General features: G+C 37.5%; 1 protein-coding gene across 4 annotated transcripts; it reads right to left on the bottom strand.

The window, feature by feature from the left end:
* Positions 1-731: 731 nt before the first annotated feature.
* On the bottom strand, positions 732-18,953 carry LOC124413007 (centrosomal protein of 164 kDa-like). Of its 4 annotated transcripts, none has more exons than XM_046893296.1 (10): positions 18,738-18,953; positions 13,044-13,289; positions 9,462-10,264; positions 6,505-7,832; positions 5,459-5,784; positions 4,712-5,076; positions 4,275-4,465; positions 2,559-2,787; positions 2,272-2,466; positions 732-1,486 (listed from the first exon to the last, which is right to left on the bottom strand). In XM_046893296.1, exons 2-10 carry the CDS (start codon positions 13,187-13,189, stop codon positions 1,242-1,244), a joined length of 3,828 nt encoding a protein of 1,275 aa, XP_046749252.1. In that variant the 5' UTR covers positions 13,190-13,289; positions 18,738-18,953; the 3' UTR covers positions 732-1,241. The 4 variants fall into 4 exon arrangements, with proteins under 4 accessions (XP_046749252.1, XP_046749248.1, XP_046749249.1 ...); XM_046893292.1 differs by having other exon boundaries at positions 9,462-10,220; XM_046893293.1 differs by having other exon boundaries at positions 4,281-4,465; positions 9,462-10,220.
* Positions 18,954-20,220: the final 1,267 nt, after the last annotated feature.

Genomic DNA, 20,220 nt, shown 5'->3' with positions numbered 1-20,220 from the left:
GAACGATCCAGACTATCCGCGTATACCGGGTATCCGGACTATTCAAACTATTCCTACTATTCAAATATTCAGATCGCTTGGTTTATTTGGATTTATACTTAAATTATCAAAAAATAATACAAATTGTTCGGTTTTTGCGTGAAGTTCGTGTTAAGATAGTTGCACCATAAATTCTACGACTGCGTGTTAGTTAGAACTACTATTATATGTATAATCTTGAAGCTGTTTGCGAATTCACTAAAGATTTTCTATACAGAAGACTCACAATCTTAAGAAACTTTTTTGCAAAAATACACAATGGTTTTTCAAATTTCTCAAATTTGTGGTGCGTTTGACATATCTGGAAATTTTTCTCAATATACTAAATATCCAGATACTCGAACAATACGGATACTCACTCTAACCGGATATCCGGATACTTGAATCATTCAAGTACTCGAACTTTCCGGAATTCAAGTTTCGTATCCAATGAACCCGATTAATCCGGATATTTGAATATCTGAATAGTTCGGATTCACGTGTAAGCACTAGTTATTACGTAAAACATAGAAGCTTCGTATTTATAAGTTGATAGTAGCAATATTCAATTAATTTTTGCTTAGAAATAGTCAAAATGTAGAAAGCACACAAAGTGTTAAATCGACATTTACCAAAGTCAGAAAATAGAAAATGTTATTTATAATTAAATAGAATATGAATGAATGCAAAAGTATAAAAAGACAAGCATCAATTGGTACGAAAAAAGTACACGTACACATTTTGGAAATCCTGATTTTCATTGTTTTGCTCTGTACGAATCCTGGTGAACAAGTTTTCCCAATCTGAACCTTTTCGAACAACGACATTTCGGTAACACCATTTTTTTTCTCAGGCTATTTCACATCACAGCAACAAATGACACTCAGTCTGCGTTGAATTTATTCTTTGGCCTTCTCGGCTTCAAGTTTTTCACCGTTAGACTCTTGAATTTCCATTAAGTATGTTGCTCTGCCGAAATTGAAGATTTCACTAATTTTCAAATACAACCGATTTTCTACTCTCAGTCAATTTTCATTATTTTTTTTTAACGTCAATTATAAATCATAAATAATAATATTTGAAAGAAAAGAAGCCGAAGCGGATCAATTTCGTCAATATATACGCTATCAGATTAATTTCACTAATTACGACGAAACGGAACCAAACGGACGAGCAATGGGAAAAAATTAGTTGATACCCTTTTCTTCGAGGATTTGTAAGAACTAGAGTGTTGCTTGACCGGGGTTGACCAGATCTGAACTTTCGACGCGTGCTTGCCGCAACCAGTCTCTTAGATTTCTGGTCCTTTCCATGAGATTGGACGTTGTCCTTTCGACGTTTCCAACGCTGGTCGTATATCCGCTGGTAGGTCCATACTGAGCGATTATATTTTGAGTCGTGGTGGTTGGCGGATGAGAACCGGTCAACTGGGACAAAATGTTCGATTGGATGTTCGGCGTTCCGAAAGCTGTTGGAAAGTTAAAAATCTTTTATCATCCTGGAAACGATTCGTACGGTATTCGAGTATCGCAAATTCAATGACACGTCGAATAGTAAGTACGCAAAGTTAACAAGGATAAATTTTATCATAATAATATCATAAATAACTGTGCTTATAAATAATTATGAAAATTTCAACTTCTGCTCATAGTCTGGGGGAGTAAATGACACTAAATATTTTATACAATGTTGCGAATATGGTATAAAAAAAAAAAAAAAAACGTGTTCCGGTGAAACTCAATTACTTTTCAGGTGGACATGATGCAAAATTGTAAATTTAAATGCAAGTGGTTGGTATTCAATGAAATAGATTTCACTTTCGTATCATTACGTTGACAAAGTTCCATAAAAAAAAAACGATACATTTGAATTTGCTTCAGGAAGCTTGAGTAATTGAACAGTTTGAAAAGTTGAATTTTTAATAGTGGCAGTTTTGAAGAAATTAGTCGAAGTAAAATCGATCTTTATACTAATTTTTATTGTGTAATGATCGTGCATTGACTATTTATTAAATTATCATATTCATAAGCTACGATCATCTTTTCAGAAATACATAAAGAAAAAAATACTGGAATTATAACCAAAAGCTTAGATATCGTTGTTAAAAATCTGTAATAAATTCGTTCGATATTTGAAGCGTGATGCATAGTAAAGTATCGATGTGAAGGCTTCTGTTTTATTAATTCTAGAAATATTTTCAGCTTTAGCGTATAAAAATTTCATAATTACTCAATAAAAAATTGAAACAATTACCCGGGACGTTGTTGGCCTGAGTAGTGAGCTGCTGATAAGGTAGCCACCTCAGATCCGAGTACATCAGTGTCGGTGGAGGTGGCACACTGTTGTCCTGTCTTTTGTTGAGGACACCCCATATTTCACGAATCTCAGAATTAAGATTCTCGAGGCTGGCTATGATCTCCGTCGATTCTTGATAGTGTTCCGATTTTCCTACACGTACGATTATAACCGTTGAGTACTGCACAGGTATGCCATATACATATAGTTTGCAAGACCAAAAACCTGCTGAGGAATTTACTGACCGATAAAAGTGTCGGTCTCTAAATCGGTCGAGCTGAAGCCGCTACTCGCACTCGAGATGTCACTCAGTGTCAGCTCGTCGCTTTTTGCCGTCTGCTCGTTTTTGTTTCTCTTTGCGTTGGCAACTCTCTCGAGGGAGCGTTCTAGATGGCGCAAGTGAATCACCTTCTCCCCCAGGAGACTCCGCGTTCGGTGCAAGCTAACCTCCATGTCCGATAACTCGCGCTCCTCCTGTTGAAGGGGCAGAAAAGGTGAAACTCATAAATTTTTCAAGGATTGATATTGAAATTTGACTATGAGAAGATTTTTACGAAACAAGTATATTCCTCTCTCCTTTTTGATCGATTGAATTCGATCCTCGGATAATGGTTAAAGTAACATGAGATTTTTTCGAAAAGCTTTTTGTCTCAAGGTTGATCTTAAAACAAGCGGGCCCAGGCTGGATATGAACCAGCCCTCGAACTTCTTGTTTTTACTGTGCGGGTTTCAAGTTGAAAGGGAAAAAAATATTCATTTTTTTCAATTCGAATTTCGAATTACAAGGTGCTTATAAAGACCCCTTGTACACCTCGAAAACGCGGGGATGAAAAATTTTACAGATTGGTTACCACTCACAGAAATTGGCCAAATTTTCGCAGTTGCACTGAATGGATCGAACTATCCGAACTATGACGCCTCTCGGCGGTGATGAAACACACATTTTGAGCCCAGTCCCATGAGATTTGATGGTAAAATGACGAAATGGCAGCTGATCTGGTATTCGATTACGAAGTACACCGAAATCTCATTTAGGCGCCATTTGTTACCGACATTATGCGCATGCCGGTAATGTATGCGTGTAATGTCGGTAAGAAATTACCGACAAATGTCACCAAAATGAGATTTCAGTGTTCTTCATAATCGAAAACCAGATCAGCTGCCATTTCGTCACTTCACTATCAAATCTCATGGGAATGGGCTCAAAATGTGTGTTTTATCACCGTCGAGTGGCATCATACCGTATAGGTCGATCCATTCAGTGCAACTGTGAAAATTTGGCCAATTTCTGGGAGTGGTAACTAATCTGTAAAATTTTTTTACAAATTTTAAAAAAGTAAAACGTCTCTCCACTTTTTGCCAAAATAAGGCATTAACTGCCCAAGTTTCACTCTGATCGCTTGAGCGGTATAGGAGTTTTGCATCCCCGTGTTTTCGAGGTGTAGAACGGGTCTTTATAAGCACCTTAAGAGACCCCAGGTACCATGTTACGTGAAAATATCACGATTTTTTATGTTGAACCATTGTAATGGATTCACCACCACAAATTTTGAAAGTCTGGCTTCGGATTCGATATCCGTGATCCAAAAACCTCTCTTTACTAATTTCTACCAAAATCTTAATATTTTTAGCATTTTTTTTCACCATATCGGATTTGTCATTTTGGATGTTGATTTTGGAAATATCGAAATCTAGTGAAAACTAAACCTTCCACTTTTGGGGTAGTTATAATAATTTCCTTTTTTCTCTTTGAACCACTGTCGAGAGTTACTTACTTACAATCAGTCCAAACAGGCAAAACGTTTCATCGAACTTCATTTATAGTTAAAATCTGCTAAAAATTGTAGCATTTTGGAGTTCCTCTGATGAACAATTCGCAAAAAAGATCTTTTTCAGATCGCATGCTTTTGAAAAATGGAAAGTCAATTTCTCGTCGTGACTCATTGGAAACCGAATTTCACCTGTACCAGCTGCTCCAGTGTCGCCCTGACGCTTCGCTGCTTCCAAGCCCTCTGTCTTCCTTGGAATAGATTTCTCTGCTGATGAAGTGCCTCTCTGGCTCGCCTCACGGAATCTCTCTCGACGTGGATTCGATGTCTGAAGAATTCTATGTCCGATGAAGCGTTCGCTGGCGCTGAAACAAGACTTGCGGCTTACATGCGCAGTCGGGAATTTTTTTTTTTAAGCATAACGTTTCCAAAATTCAAACGCATGAGGCGGATTTTTCTCTTAGTACAAGTTTTTGTTCAACTAATCCCTTCTTTATTCATACTTTAGGCCCAATTGTAACAGAGATAATCAGTTTTTCTTCCTTGTAATTAAATTTATCAAGTACCGGTTGAAATTTTTAGATGAGATGAATCGTTGAGACAAAAATTGAGAAAAAAGAAAAGAATACCTTGATCTTGGAACGGATATCTCAGAGTGTAAGCATTCTCGTTGCTTGGCAATTGGTCCCCCAGGTCCTCCAACTTCTCGAGCTGTTTCCTTATGTTTTCGACGGGATTCTCAACGTTGTTGTTCAACTTTGATGTACTGGCCGCCTTTTTTGTGAATAACTTTTTCTTCTTAAGCAGATTTGAATTTTGTTCGCTCGCCGTTGTCGTATCGTCCGATTCTAATTTGCTCTGAACGAGCTTCAGGGCGCTGGGTGTTTTTGAAAATCCCGGTATTTTCTGGCCGTCGCTTTCTTCGGCGCCATTGTCATTCTGATTTACATTTTCCGAGAGCGTTGTTATGGATTGCGTCTTTTTTAACGGCGCTCTGCAATATTGAGTTAAGGCCTATAGCCAGATATTAGGGCGAACAGCATGGGGATGAGATAATAGGTAAAGTAAAAAGAAAATACGCTAAACATGGCGGTGCAGAAAATAATAGTAGAATACACTACACTACGATGTTCATTCGTACAGGTGCAGGTTTAAACAATACTTGAATCGCAGCCGCGAAATCTGAACTCGCTTTTGGCTTGAAAATTATTCTAAAACTACGATAATAACATGGAATTTGGTTTATGTGAATACTGTATCGGTAACTTTCATGAACTTAGAAAATCCCACATCCTCTGTTATTTTCACAAATTAATGGCACCTCTTTACGAATAATCCTGATAAATTTTCAGAAGAAAACCGAAGCCAGAACTCACTTTTGATCAACAGACTCGGTGCGTTCCGTTTTTGTCCTTGCGGAAGTGGATCTTTCGGTTTCCGATGCCGTGGCGTTCGCCTCTTTTCTCCTGCTTCTTGATTCCACGGCTAATCGCACGTCATTTTTTAATTTCAGGTACTTTTCTTTGAGCGTTTTATACTTGTCCTCGACCAGCCGTTTCTCACAACGAATCTTCTCATAGTCCATCGTGTCTGGACGAACTAAGCGCTCGCTTTGCTTCTTCATCTCTTTCTCAATATCTCGAGAAAACGAAGCTCGCACTTCTTCCAACCGTTGCTTGTACTCCTTTCGCGCGAGATCTTCCTGGAATTGATATTTTCCGCTTACTGACTTAAGGAATACAGAGTCTTATTCCATTTTTCAATACCGTGTCTAATTTTGGTCACTCGTATTATATTCTCTTGTAATCATTGCAAAAATTTAATGTTGACACAATAATAAATTGATATTAGGAAAAGGATTTAACATTAAAATAATCAGAAAATGTATTATGGACAACTATAATTACACTAGTTACTTGTATCACATTTTCTTGTCACTCTTGCAATAGTTGAACCACTATCATGAGGATATTTTCTAGTAACTATGAGAAATGAAATTTTTCTCAGTATATTAAGTCAGAGCAAAAATAGACGAATATTTATCGAAATCAATCTCTGATTTCTTTATTAGGTATTGCAAAAGCATAATAGAACTAATGTGTAGAATATTGAATAAAACTGTGTTGAAACTAGTTCCTAGACTTTTGGTTTGATTAAAACTGACAATCCTTGATCGTATGGAGTATGAAAGACCAAAAGGACAAAAGAATCCGGTGAACCGAGAAGTGAATGTGATGCAGAAAGGAAACTGAATTAAGTAATTTCCAGTCCAAATATTGTATCATTATAGATCACCGCTAGGGTACTGCGTAGCTGAGAATCTTCTAAATAGTAGATCAAACTGATTGAAATTTCTACTCAGTTCTATACATTCTTTACTTTTGAAGTCTGTGAATGATGTCATAGTATAAAGATGACTTACTTCCGTTCTAAAATCCCGTAAGATTTCGGCGAGGCTGACTTCGTGGTCTTCGGTTACTTTAGATATCTTCTCCCTCTGCTGTAAACGGAGCTCCGTTACCGTGTCTTCGAATTCCTTTTCCATCTTGGTCTTCAGGGCCTTGACCTTCTCAGCATGCTGCCTTCCAAGATCCAATTCAACGAGCTTCAACGCCTTTTCCTCCTCCAAAGACTTCTCGAAATCATTCTTCAGCTTCTCGATCTCCCGATTCCTGTGATCCAACAATTCCAACTTCTTCTCCTCCAGTTCAATCCTCAAGTTCTTCAGGATCTCCTGCTTCTCCTTTTCGTAGCAGGCCTCAAGCTCGCTACGAAGGTTGTTCAGCTCCTCAACTCGAGTCTTGTCCATCTCGGCAACGAGGTTCTGGACCTCCAGCTGTTCCCGCTGCTTCATATCTTCCCTGAGCTCGGCTAGTCTCTCCTTAATGTTCTCCTCGAGGTAGCCCTTCTCCGCAAGGAACATCGCCTCGTACTCCGTCTTCGTGTCCTCGTACCTGATCTGGAAGTCATCCTTTAGGTCCTGTATCTCCTTCTCACGCTCTCTCCTTACCGCCGATTTCACCGCCTGAAAATTCTTCGTCATCTGGCTCTTGGCCTTCGCCTTCTCTCTCTGATTCCTGGCTGACTCGAGGTCGAGCTTGATCTTCATCAGGTGATAGGCGTCGTCCTTCTTCTTCTGAAGCTCGTTTTTTGCCCGCATATCACTCCGCTTCATCGACTCAAGCATCATCTCTTTGCTTCTGCGTATCTCGTCGAGGATGCTGGACCGTGAATCGGTGCTCTTCAAGGTCGTTGTGCTTCCGTTTTCGCTCTTTGAGAGCAAATCTATATTCCTCACGTTCTCGAACTTGCTCGGCACGTAGTCACCACCACCGTCAGTCGCTTCGCTGCACGACTTGTCCTTCGATGTTTGATTGAAGTGCTCGTTTTCTGTTACATTCTCGACCAGAAATCTCTTCCCCACGATCTTTGGTTGCTTTATTAATGTCACCTTGGACTTTTCACTCGGATTGTCCTTCTTCGGTTCTTCCAAATTCTGGAGCTTATCACCGGCTGGATTGCTCTGCATAAATGAGCCAGTATCGGCTAACGCCGATTTATCTAATTCCAAATTTTCGCTCTCGAAGCTCACGGGATTCTTCATCGTCACAGTCGCCGATATCCGCATGTTGGGCTCGTCCGATTCTGTGTCCCATTCCTCATCTGATCCCGAATACGTGAATTTTACGTCTACTTCTTTTTCCAAGTCGAAACGGACGCTCTTACGTTCTTCTTCTACAGGCTTGTCGTCTGTAAAAGGATCTTAAGCTTGATGCTGATTCGAAATGGAAAGAAGATAGTGTTGACCATATCGATTGTAAGCTTTGTAAAATCGGTTGATTCTGTTATTCAAGTATCACATCTAATGTATGTACAAATACAAAAATTGATTTGCGGCAGCTAATTTTTTTCCCTTGTCGATTACATTGGCAATGGGAAAAAAATCAGTTCTAGCAGAATCAATTTCCGTATGTGTACTTTAATGTTATTCAATTCTTACATGAAAAACGGCTTGAAAGATGGAAATTTAGTTGAGTATAATTCATTACAACAAACGATAAAATTTTTGCCCGCAATCGGTAGACCCTGTCGCACAAAGTCACAAAGACAGTTGTCTTAATAAAAATACATGGGAAATTCTTTTTTCCTAATATCATTCACCGTCCCGAAATTAGAAACCATTGAACTCCGAATTTTCCTATCACTTTTGAAACTCTTTAATATTACAGATAATTCTATGTAAAAACGAAAAAAATTCCAAATCCTGCGTAAAGTAGTAGAAATTTTGAATTGTCGAATGTCTTGATGACTGAATTGATTGTTTTAGATTTTGGGCTATAATTAAAAATCTGAAAAATCACCAAGTTCTAAGCAGTGTCATGAGAATTTTGAGGCCAGATCAAAAGATATTCCATTAATAGTCTGAAAGTTTTTAACTATTCCGATGCTGAGTTGAAAAATCAGTTGTTACAACTTCGCACGTTGAAAAATTCAGTAATAATACCTTGCAGTTTTGGGACCGGAAATGTCGTTTCTGGAATTTTTCTTAAGAGTAATCGTTCATATAACTTCTCAGCCACTGAAGAAACCAGTTTCGACGGGGTCTTAAAGTCTTTATAATTTTGCCTAAAAATTTTCTGACATATTTTTTTCAAATTCTATAGAGTAGTTCAAAAAGAGTCAACAGTACTGTAAATTCAGTCGCTCAAACTGTAGAAAGTAATTCATAACGTGCAAGTCAATCAGGACACCACTAGTTGGAACGTGTTGAAATTTTTCTAACGTTTCACACAAAAAATTTTCTGCAATTCTTACACATTTTCAAAACTAGTTTCCCTCACATACGGTCTGAATTGCTACGACAAAATGATCCGTCGTCTGCTATACTTTAATGCGCAGGATCTACAATCCGGAAGCAGCTGTTTGCCAGAAGAACCAACCGTCATGAACGTAACCTTAAAAATTTTGCTACTAATCATCATTTTACACCACACACAGAATAGTTGAAACATGATGCTATACGGTGTCCTACAGAAAACGGGGAAAAAAAAAAAAAAAAAAAAAGAAAGGTGCTGTAAATTATAAACTTTTCAGGAATCATGACTCAAACGCAGTTCTCCGTCATATTCAACTGGAGAGTAAACACACATCTCATATTTCCGTAGTGAAGTGGAGCTCGGTTTTCTTTTTTCACCGAGTTAATGAAAATAAAAATTACGCGTAAAGTATAATAATATACATAATATACTTGCGCAATAGCTTTGGTGGGAACGCACAGTGATACGATCAAGTTCGGTGCTAGGCGAGATGAATTACTGCAGCTGTTCAACGATTATGCAATCACCTGGTAATATTGCGACGGACATAATGGAAACTCACCGTCTTCGGAAGTCTTCTCGCGAAGTATTGACTTCGGCCGATCTCCAACGGATGAAGTATTTTTCTCCTCAAGTCGTAAAACACCGTAAAGATCCTTCTGCACCTCTTCGTCGAGGCTGCTGCAAGCCTTCGAATCTCTGCTTCTGTTACTCTTCAAGAACATGGAACCACCGCCACTAAGAGTCAGCTCTTTAACGTGGCTCGATTGCCTCGCCTCTTGTTTTTCATGCTCAGATTTCTCGACGACCGCATCCGACTTATTCAACGAGTTTATACTCAGCTTATCGATGTCGATGATGTTTTCCTCCGAGCCAAACTTGCTCGACAATTGTTCCCACTCTTGCTCGTACCTTGGACTCAATGATTCGGACCTCTTGAGGACCTCCTGCAGGTCCAATTCCTTGCTTCGAACCTTCGACTCTTCCGAGTCTTCCGGAGTTTTTGGCGCCTCGAGCAGCTTTGGACTTTCGTAAAAATTTGGATCCTGGAAACGCAGGTTCGTGTAGTCTCTGCTGGCTCTGTCGCTCGATGAGCTGAACGAGTTGTCGAGCTTCGTAGCGTCGTTTTCCTTCCACGGCTGGGTCCTTTCGATCTTGAACTCTTTTCTTCGAGCGCCCAGTATTATCTCGGTTTTCGATGATCTCAGCGGCACAAGCTTCGCCGGAAGCTTCGGGCGAGACAAAGGTTTCGTAATTTCTTTAGGAGATGTCACCTCCTCCTGGGATTCGAGGTCCTTTGTTGTTGCTTTAGAATCTTCATCTGAAATCGAGACATAGGTGAGGTCGCAGAGGTATGGAAAAATGCTGGAAGAGTGATGGAGAAAAATTCAGGAGCTTTGTTGATGAAAATCGACTCTTCGCACGGGAAATCATTTATTGTGAACAAGAAATAATTGACATTTTGTCATTACATTCGTATTTCGTTATCACAGAGAAATTAAATACAAATTGTATGTACATACATATTTTTTAATCAGAGATGAATACAATACATATTATATTTGCAAATACCTTTATTTACGTAATCAGTTACTGCATTCAACATAAAATTTCTTTCTTACTGAAACATACATATTAAGGGGGGGTCCACGTGGCTAAAATCAGGCTTACAAAATAATGATGCGAAAAAGTTGCTGATATTTTATATAATAATATCTCTTTCGAAGGTTAACTTCGTGAAAACTCAACATTTTTCGAATATTTCTTCATCGTTTTATAAATTTCAATTTTTGAAATAAAAGAGGTATCAAAAAATCCAAACGAGAAATTGTTCGCAATATTCTTCCGATTACGTGAAAAAATCAGTAACCCTTCATATTAAAAATTAAGGGAGTTGATGGGTTTTTAGCGTACAAAAAATTTTTTTAAATAGCATTTTTGATCGTATTCAACGATACAAACTATTGTTTGTATGTTTTCACGGCGAAAAATAGGAAATATTTATATTTTAACGTATGGGCGTGACCTTTAAGAACTTGGATTTACTCGTATTCGGCATATTTTCATAAAATTGATTACATCGATTAATTATTGATTGTTTCATCGATTGTATTATGCGTACAAAGAATGTAGCGATTTATTCACCTGTGGACGAGTGACGAACCGAAAAAGCATTGGGAGAATTTTGGGTAAAAACTAGAATCCCAGGGCAACCTATTAACGAGGAGAGTCTGGTTCATAAATGAAGCTGTTCTAGCCGCAGAACGCAAGGTGGAAAAGCATGCTAACGTTCAACACACGTCATATATTTCCAGGTGCTTGCGGGTGGGAAAATCGATAACTCATTGTCAGGATCAAGGGTCAAGGCGAGGGAACTTGTGCCTTGTCCCTGGGCCACTCTGCATGTGACATAATGTAGTCATAGATTTCGAATCGAATGGAACAAAACAGAAGTTTAAAAAACCTCGCTGTGTGAAAAATGTAGTGACTGTGAAACCAGGTTTGAGTGAATTTATTTTTCGAAGTACCAGGTTTGCTTCCAATATATAGTATGAAGGAAAATTCGATCATTCGATGATTAAAAATTTTAGTTGAAACTACTGCAAGTCTGTTTGGTTCACAATGTTTACCTAACGAATTGACAATCAAATTAATGCAATAAGCATCATTTTCATCTTGCATGTTCTGATATAAATTGCAGATTTTTACATCGAGGCATTTGCGAGATCATCGTGTTCTCTTTTTTCGAACAGAATTGAGTTACCGGCAGAAGGACGGACTGTTTTTGGAATTGTTGAAATCCGAAAACGTGAAGATTGCTTGATATTAGAAAATGTGATTATTTTAGACAAAGAGCAATACTTTTCTTGAATATCACGAAAGTTGTTGAAAAGTAGAAACATTAACACAAACATATCAGTTAAATAACTAATTATCCACGTTAGTACGTTACGATGGATTAGAACATTTCGAATAACTTCAATCGTTATATTCAACATCTTATCATTTCACTCAACAGGGATCGAAGCTTACTTCAGATTAGGATAAAAAAAAAAAAAAAAAAAAAAAAAACACATGCCCGACAGTACTTGTGAGTACAATCCGGCTGTGTGGCAGAAAATAAAGAAAACAGAAATACGAGTTGAATACTCAGTAAATGAGGAAGAATCAGACGGATGTGAACAAATATCAGTAAGGGGAAAAGTGTAAACTCAGACTAAAGGACTCCGCAGAATCCTTATGGAAATTGGCTGGATTTTTAGTATATGTACATTAGTGTGGCGCAAAAAAACCGACTGTTTTTTTTTTGTGTCTCGTCTAACAAAATGTTAGTTTTTAATGTTTTAAGGGCCCACTCCAAAGGACAGCTCAAAAAAAAAATTTTTAAGAGGTCGCTCGAAATTTTTTTAAATGTAAAAAATCGTCAAAAAATGAAATTAAAAAAATTGTATTTTCAGTATTTTGTTTGATTTTTAATTCATGTCGTAGTGTATTGTTATCGATTCTTTCTTACAAAAGAAGAGAAAAAAATTTATGAAATTTTAATATGAATATTAAAAGGTCGCTCGAAAAGATCTGAAGAAATGCAACAAAAAAATTGAAAAAAAATTATGAGCGACCTTTCAAAATTCAACTTTTGAACCGAAACTTTCGGAAACTTATTTTTTATTTTGTCTATAAAATTATACCGTAACGAGAAATTTTTTTTTTTTTTTTTTAAATCGATTTTTGACGATTTCTGACATTTGAAAAGTGTGGAGCGACCTCTTAAAAACTTTTTTCTGCACTGTCCTTTGGGGTGGGCTCTTAAAACATCAAAAACTAACATTTTGTCACACGAGACGCAAAAAAAAAAAATAGTCGGTTTTTTGCGCCACCCTAATATATATGTATATATATATATATATATAATCAATCGCAATCACAAATATACTGTATTTCGTTTTTTCCTATTACTACAAATTACCTATAGATATAATATATATTTCATTCCGCCATAATTGTAAAGAGAAAGAGAAAAAAAAACACCCACACACACACACACACACAAATATAAATTGCGATTCATTTCACTTTTGTAATTACAATTCAATCAATTATACGTATATCGCACCGGTGTGATTTTGACTTGAGCAAGACTCACCAATGCTCGGTTGCCGGTTTCCTTTCCTCGCGTTCTCTACCAGCTCCTTGTAGACCGAGTCGAGAGGATGTTCCCAGGTGGTGGTGCCCGTCGAAGCCTGGTAATAGTACCAGGCTCCCGTCGCCTCGTGGAAGCAGGGAGACCATCCCTTGGGCAGAGCAGCCATGAGCCCATCCTTGGCAAGGCCCAAGAGGTGCGGCTCAGCCTCAGGGTCGATTCCCAGCCGTGTCGCATAGTCGACGACCTCTGCAACAAGGAATGTCGGACTAAAAATGGCCATTTGATTCATGGGATTGTATTCGAAAGAGGTTTTTACACCTCGAATCGATGATAAATTGGACTTCCGATGTCGAATCGAAGCCAGACACCTCCTCGCTGAAGGTGCGTTGGGAGTGTCGTTTGCATCTCGTCACATGAATTTATTGATTGTATTTGAGCCGATTCACCAACTTTTGGCCAGCTTTTTAAGGTGAAAATTTTTATACGGTTATGGATATTATTCGGTGTAAACTGAAACGTGAAAGACGTTCGAGAGTTTTAGGCCTTCAGGCCCTAAAGTAGCATTCACGTTTTCGAAATGAATCTCGGTTTTTAAATTTTTTAGACTTTTTGGCATCGCAAAAAACATGACTTCGCTTTGTTTTTTGTCCTGTAAGCCTGTTTTCTCCGAATATGAAATCTGTTTTTCCAAGATTTTTCCCGAGGAAGATCCTTAGGAACCGATTTCAATATTTTTGGTTAACAATAAGTGTATACGAATACTGTGAACACAAATTGTTTCATCTTGTTTCGTGAAAAAGTGAATATTTTCGAGTTTATTCCGAAATTTTTAGACCGAGATGAAAATCAGATCGGTAATTAAATCGGTAAAAATATTTTGAGAATCTGTCTCAAAATAGGTTTCATATTCGGACAGATCAGACTTTTTTTTTACACAGGTAATATATCGGGTCATATTTTTTTTCTGGTCACAGAAAATCCTGAAGATTCGAGCACAAGGGTTGAATTAAAAAACGTGATACAATTGATCAACGCGTTTTTCGTAATTGCGGGAAGACCGAAGATATGACATAACAAAATTGCACTCACATCGAAATTATTGAGCGTTAAAAAACAGGCCGAAAATTTACGGACTGGATTATTTATTGGTAATCGGGCTGAGTTGAACTGTTCCCTTGAAAATGAAAATATTGACTGAAAATGCGTTTATTTGAGTAAAAAAACAAAAACCCATTTCGAACGATTTTTTACAAGTTTTGGAGACGTTTTAGAAATCGATTTTTTTCTTCCCAACTTACGTTTTTCTCGAAATTTGAGAATAATTATAGAAAATAAATAGCGGTTAATAAATTTTCACTCTGTTTCGTATACTTGACAATTATTCAATACGCAGTTTATTTTGAAAAAATCGTAAAAAATGAGAATCCAGATTGTACACTATAGTGTACAAAAAATTTAATGGTTTCGTCCGGACGCAGCGAACGAATTTCTTCGAAGTATTACGCATCGTATGAAGCGAATTACGGATGGAGGCACCTTACATATGCTTGAGGCAAAAATTAGATAGTGTGTAGCACACACCAGCGGAGGTCAACGGTCAAGAGGATCGTTCGGTAGGCGTGCTAGTGGAAAATAACACAGTTCGAGAAATTACGTTAGAGATAATAATTTAGGTACCTACGGCAATGGCTTTGCGCACTCCGCGATCCAATTATAGTTTTCCCGACATTCCTCAACTATGCGGTAACCTTTATCTTGCGATTACTCTCACAGTTGCATGTATATATATATATATATATATATATATTTGGTAATTAAAGCTGATTTTGTTGGTTGAAAAAAATCTACGCTTTCAGCTTTTACGTTGTTTTAAATTCAATTCCACATTGCATAACGGAGTAAGAGAAATGAGGAATAATTTTCACAAGTTTAAATACGGCTATCGTCAACGTTGCTTGATTAGATTTTTCCCAGTTAATTAACGGAAGTCAATCAGCGCTCCGCAAGATATGACGAGTTGATTACGAGTTGAAAGAAGTCTATAATCATAGAAAGTAATTTTAAACATTTTTTGGTATAAATATTCATTCGATTGTATGAAAAAAATCGATGAAATTTTTTCAAAATTTAAGCAAAAAATATTGTTCCAAATGACAATGAAAAAAATTCTGTCACAATTTGAGCTTTTTTTTTATTTTTTATATATCAAAAGGTGCGTCATCGCGATTTTATATTTCCCATTTAAACAAAACATGGGAACATTTTTGAAAAACAAAATTAGCCCATTTTTTTTTTTTTTTTTTTTTTTCTTCCTTATACAATCTAATATATATATAATGTGAGAAAATTGGAGGTCATTACAGAAATGAATGTTAACAGACTAAAATACTTATTGATATTTATTATTTAACGAGCATGTAATTGTGTTTATCGCGAGGTTTCGGTATGACGAGTTATGCGACAAGGAAAAAGATGAAACCACGGTGTAGATAATTAATAGATGACGTATGCATTCGTAGTGCTGAATTCAGAAGCTGTTATTATTCATAGTGTAAAGCTACTTGGAAGTTGAGTTTTTGCGGATAATTACAACGCGGTCACTGAAAACATATGATTCATTCCCGCAATGAATACTCTACTGCAACTAATAAATTTTTCCTGGTATCATCGCTTAAATTGGTTCAAACCTTTGTTCCAATACATCCCGAATAATTCCTGAATATTTAGAGAATATTATAATTGTGAATAGATAAACATCAAATTTGAGCAGCCAGTCGTTTCACTGAAAAATGATCATTTATTTATTCCTCTAAAAGCAAAAGTTTAATCTAAAACGACTTCCGAGTAAGCCTGTAGCAAACAATCAGTCATTCTTTCATCTAACGTACTTTGTTCGCATGAAAAATCATCAGCTTTTATGTTGATACGTGAATAATTCTGCATATATACCAAAGCTTTGGCTTGTACAGCTGATGATACCCTCGTAAGTCTTCTGATTGGCCACAAATTACTTGACACAGTTATAGTTCTCATTGTCAGCCGCGAATTAGAACGAGATTATATTGATTGAAAAACCGACAAGATACAGTGAACAAAAAGAGTACAGTCATGAGTGAATGCAGACGTTGTAAGTTTTCTCTGCACCGATTCATTGCATGTATTTTCAATGCCGCGATTTAAGAATGAATAGATTAAGAATGGAGGGCGAATCAAGTAATCTGAATGAAAAGTTAGGAGAAGAGAAAAAACTGTTTGAAAAATTATTACAAGCGCTGTTTGTGCCAATGAAAATGAACGCGAATTAAACAGCTACTCTTACTATGCGATAGAATTGAGTTCGAGCAAATTTCGAAAAGTGCATAATCTGAGACGTCGAAAGTCTGAGAAAAGGATTTATAATTTGATTCTTCGGAATGATTAATATCTGGCTTTTTTGTTTCGATCACGACGAGCCCATAAATATTTTTTAAAATTTCTTTAAGTTGATCTTTGTATGTTACTATGTAACGGTGAACAAAATAAGCACAAGAACATTTGAAATCAGGTGAAAAACAGCAGAAGTTAATCATTTTGAACGGCTGTGTCAATAAAAAGTTAATTCTCGAGTCGTTGATGTATGAACTTGTGTCACTTGGCTTTACTTAGGTTCGTTTTTGTGACATAATATATGTATGGAAATATGGTTTCATTCTTATTCACAATACTTGGCGTTAATAATATTTCTAAAAATTTTTTCAAATACATTTTTTCGTCATCCAACTCTTTATTCAAACGGTTCCAGCCGTTTATCATCACGAAATTGAAGTTGTTAACGTTATTGGAATAAAATATTCGGAAAAAATGTACTATTTTCAAGTTTCCAAAGCCTCTAACGGAATTTGGATTTCAAATTTTCAGTTTGCTCAATTTCAGACAACTCTAAAGTCGCGAAATAACAGTTTTCTGTCAACATGAATCATCGCAGTAACGTTACTAACTTCAGCATGTTCTACAGCATCCTAGTACTTAACAAGCGTCATAGTTCACTCAAAATACGTAGATCCGGATTCGAAATATTCGACTGGCGGCTGCAATTTGGTGTACCGAACGTCTCGACCCTCAGGAACTCAAATCTGAAGTCATTTTTGAGCTGCATAGTCGGTGTTTCGAGAAAACGGCAAAATTTTACGTATTTTGCATTTTCCTCAAAAACTACCGTCGATATATAAAAAAATGATTTGACCATCGTGTAGAGCGAAAAAAGACTCGGATTAACAAGTTAAAAAAAAAAGAAGAAATTGTACTTACCGACGGCACCTCCGAAATTTTGGTGAAATAATTCCTCTTTTCGAAATTTGTTAACTCAACTCCGTTTCCGATATATGAGGACATAATTCGATGTAGAATTTTCCACTCTAGACGATGCTCAATTAATTTTTCAACAAAAAAAAAAGACGTCAAATTTGACTGTTTTCTCGAAACACCGGTTATGCAGCTCAAAAATGACTTCAGAGCTAAATTTTCGAGGGTCGAAAATTCTGTAAACCAAAATGTAGCCACGAGCCGAACATTTATCATTCAAACATACTTTGACCAGACTATCAGCCGCTGTCCGCGGCCGAGCAACACAAAAAAGAGTGAACAACGTTACCTCTTGAAAGGCCGGAAATTCAAAGAGTTTGAAAAGTGTGATTAAAAATTCCATCAAGACTGTTTTGACAGGTGATGCATGCGTGCAGGGTGCGAGGGGGAGGCGAGACCGGCAGCCACCAGCTGTCACTACTGGACAAGAGTTAATCAATTGCCATGTTGATATACACGCCGTAAAAATTCTTTCGCAAGCACTTTCACGGAGGAAAATCCAGTTGGAAAAATCCTCACGCCTCGTGGATCATCGAGAACTTTTTTCAACCGAAAATTCAAGCCCATACGACGCAGATATGGACTCGGTAACGTCGCTGGTTGACGACAGAAGTTTCCCTGCAGTGGGGCCCCTATTGATTTTCCTCGCCGAGTGAACTATACGCCGTGCTCAAGCTACCTTGGAGTAAATAAACAATAACGTACATGAATTCTACGGACACAATATAAACCGGATTTCAAACTCTGGTCGACTTTTAATATTTTGGAAAACGATAGGTGCGATTATTTTTTTTACCCGATTGTATCGGAAGATACAACTTCTTGCTGAATGGGAGGTGTTATGTGTATATATTCAAGTTTTATCAACCGTCTATTTTTTTATCTTTACAAATAATTCCTGCCAGCCTGCAACTGAGATCCCAGTTCCATTTTTCATTGCGTAAAAACGCCGTTTGCTTCAGTTGTTGAATCAGTTGTATTCAGGTCCGATTGTGATTCAACTCCAACTTGTCGATAGTATTTTGGTACAAATTTAGCAGAAGCTTTGTATCTTCTTTGACAGGTATTCATCGTCACGATATAACCGTAAAGCTTATGCGATCAATTTCACACAAGCAAGTGACAAGAAGCTAATCGATAACAATCAAACGCAGATTAGATAAGCAAGACAAATCTATGCTTAGCTGTTGAGTCTTCCGTCGAACCTCATAGGCTTGCCAATTTAATTTGAAAAAAAGCTTTTGAATTTCGCGCGATTGCGAGAAAGTAGACTTAAAATCACGACTTCTGTATCGACCGGTGAAATCTGATTTGAATTGTGCGGATAATAAAGGTGGAAAGGAGACGACGTACCTTCGTGAGACGGATGGGAAGATTCGTCGAAGACTTCTCTGCACACGACAGTGGCAGCTATCTCCTGAGAGACACTCATATTCGCCGCAGGATTACATCACAATTATCGACTCGGCGTGCGACTTAGAGTTTGACAAAATCACCAGACACTCGTGTGGAATTGACATATTTTCCTCCTGGCGCTAGGTCTGCACCTTGCGGCCTCCAATGTTGAATTCAACTTGAATTTGGCCGAGGAGCTTGTCGTGATGACGGTGCTGCCGCGCCGCAAAATCGAGAACTATTACATATCGCAACGACAAACGTGATCAACACTTGAACGGAACTGCTCTTGGTGGTCTCTGAAGGCCGACCAAAGGCAGGTGCTTCCGGCTGCCAGCAACCTCACGTCACGTCTCGCTGCTCACCGAGTCACCAACTTCCGGCCGTTGGTATGGCCGTTGGCCCCTATTCACGCTAGCTGAAACGGAAACGATTTTACCGACTGTTGGTAAGTCTGCCAGCTGCCATTCGGCAGGTATTAATTAAATACTCCAATTTATTGTTACGACATTAATTTTCATTTTGTAACCAGATCTGTGTTTTTTGGTTATAGTTAGTAATGAAGATAATAAGGAATGAATGGTAAAACCGTATGAGAAAATTTTTCTCGCTGTGACGAAAATTTATTCATCAACATTCTCCGAGAAGCACTAAGATATCGAATGTCTTATTGTTGAACAAACAAGAATCCGAATGTATGTATGTACAAACTTTGGAAAAGTTTTGCAGGAGTATGATATTGAAACAAAGATCGTGTGGGAGAGAGCAATTCGAATGTTCTTAAGGTTTCCTCATCGTTATTTCCCGAAATGTTCAACCCTACATTACTTACCGAATCGGCCTAAGCAGCCTTACTGATCGACGATAACGTCACGCATCTAACGATAAGTGGAAAAAGATCTGATTTTTTGTCGTGATTAACGCGGAAAGAAAATTATACACGAAAGAAAACCAAAAAATAATCACCTGGAAAACATTAAGTGATTAATTTTTTTTTTTCAATCGTAGCTATCTGCTCCTGGCAGATTTGTCATGGAGTCGTGGTCGTCACTGGGCTATAAGGACACGCGTTAAGTTTCTCCTTTCAGCCAACAGATGGAAGCATAAAAAGGTCTTATTGTTAGCGTAAGACTTCACGTTGTGTGTCGGTAATTGCCAACGTCGAGGATCCGTTTTTCAAATTACATGATTCCATCCTCAGTAAAGAAATTCTGTGAATAAAAAGTCAGTGAAAAACGTACGAACGATGAAAATAGAGATATTTATTTTTTCGAAAAATTTATTTCATTTTTATATCCACTGCACACACACGCCAAAATAAATCAATGTCGACCTACGATCCGATAATTTTGACTAATCTAATTTCTGAAACACTTTGTTCGAAGAAAAAACAATAAAACCGAACGATATTCCGCATAAATTCTGACGATGAACGCATTTT

Source organism: Diprion similis, chromosome 12 (assembly GCF_021155765.1).
Source record: "Diprion similis isolate iyDipSimi1 chromosome 12, iyDipSimi1.1, whole genome shotgun sequence".
Lineage (NCBI taxonomy): Eukaryota > Metazoa > Arthropoda > Insecta > Hymenoptera > Diprionidae > Diprion > Diprion similis.
Note: the sequence above shows the minus strand (reverse complement) of the source record. Positions and strands in the feature narration are given on the sequence as shown.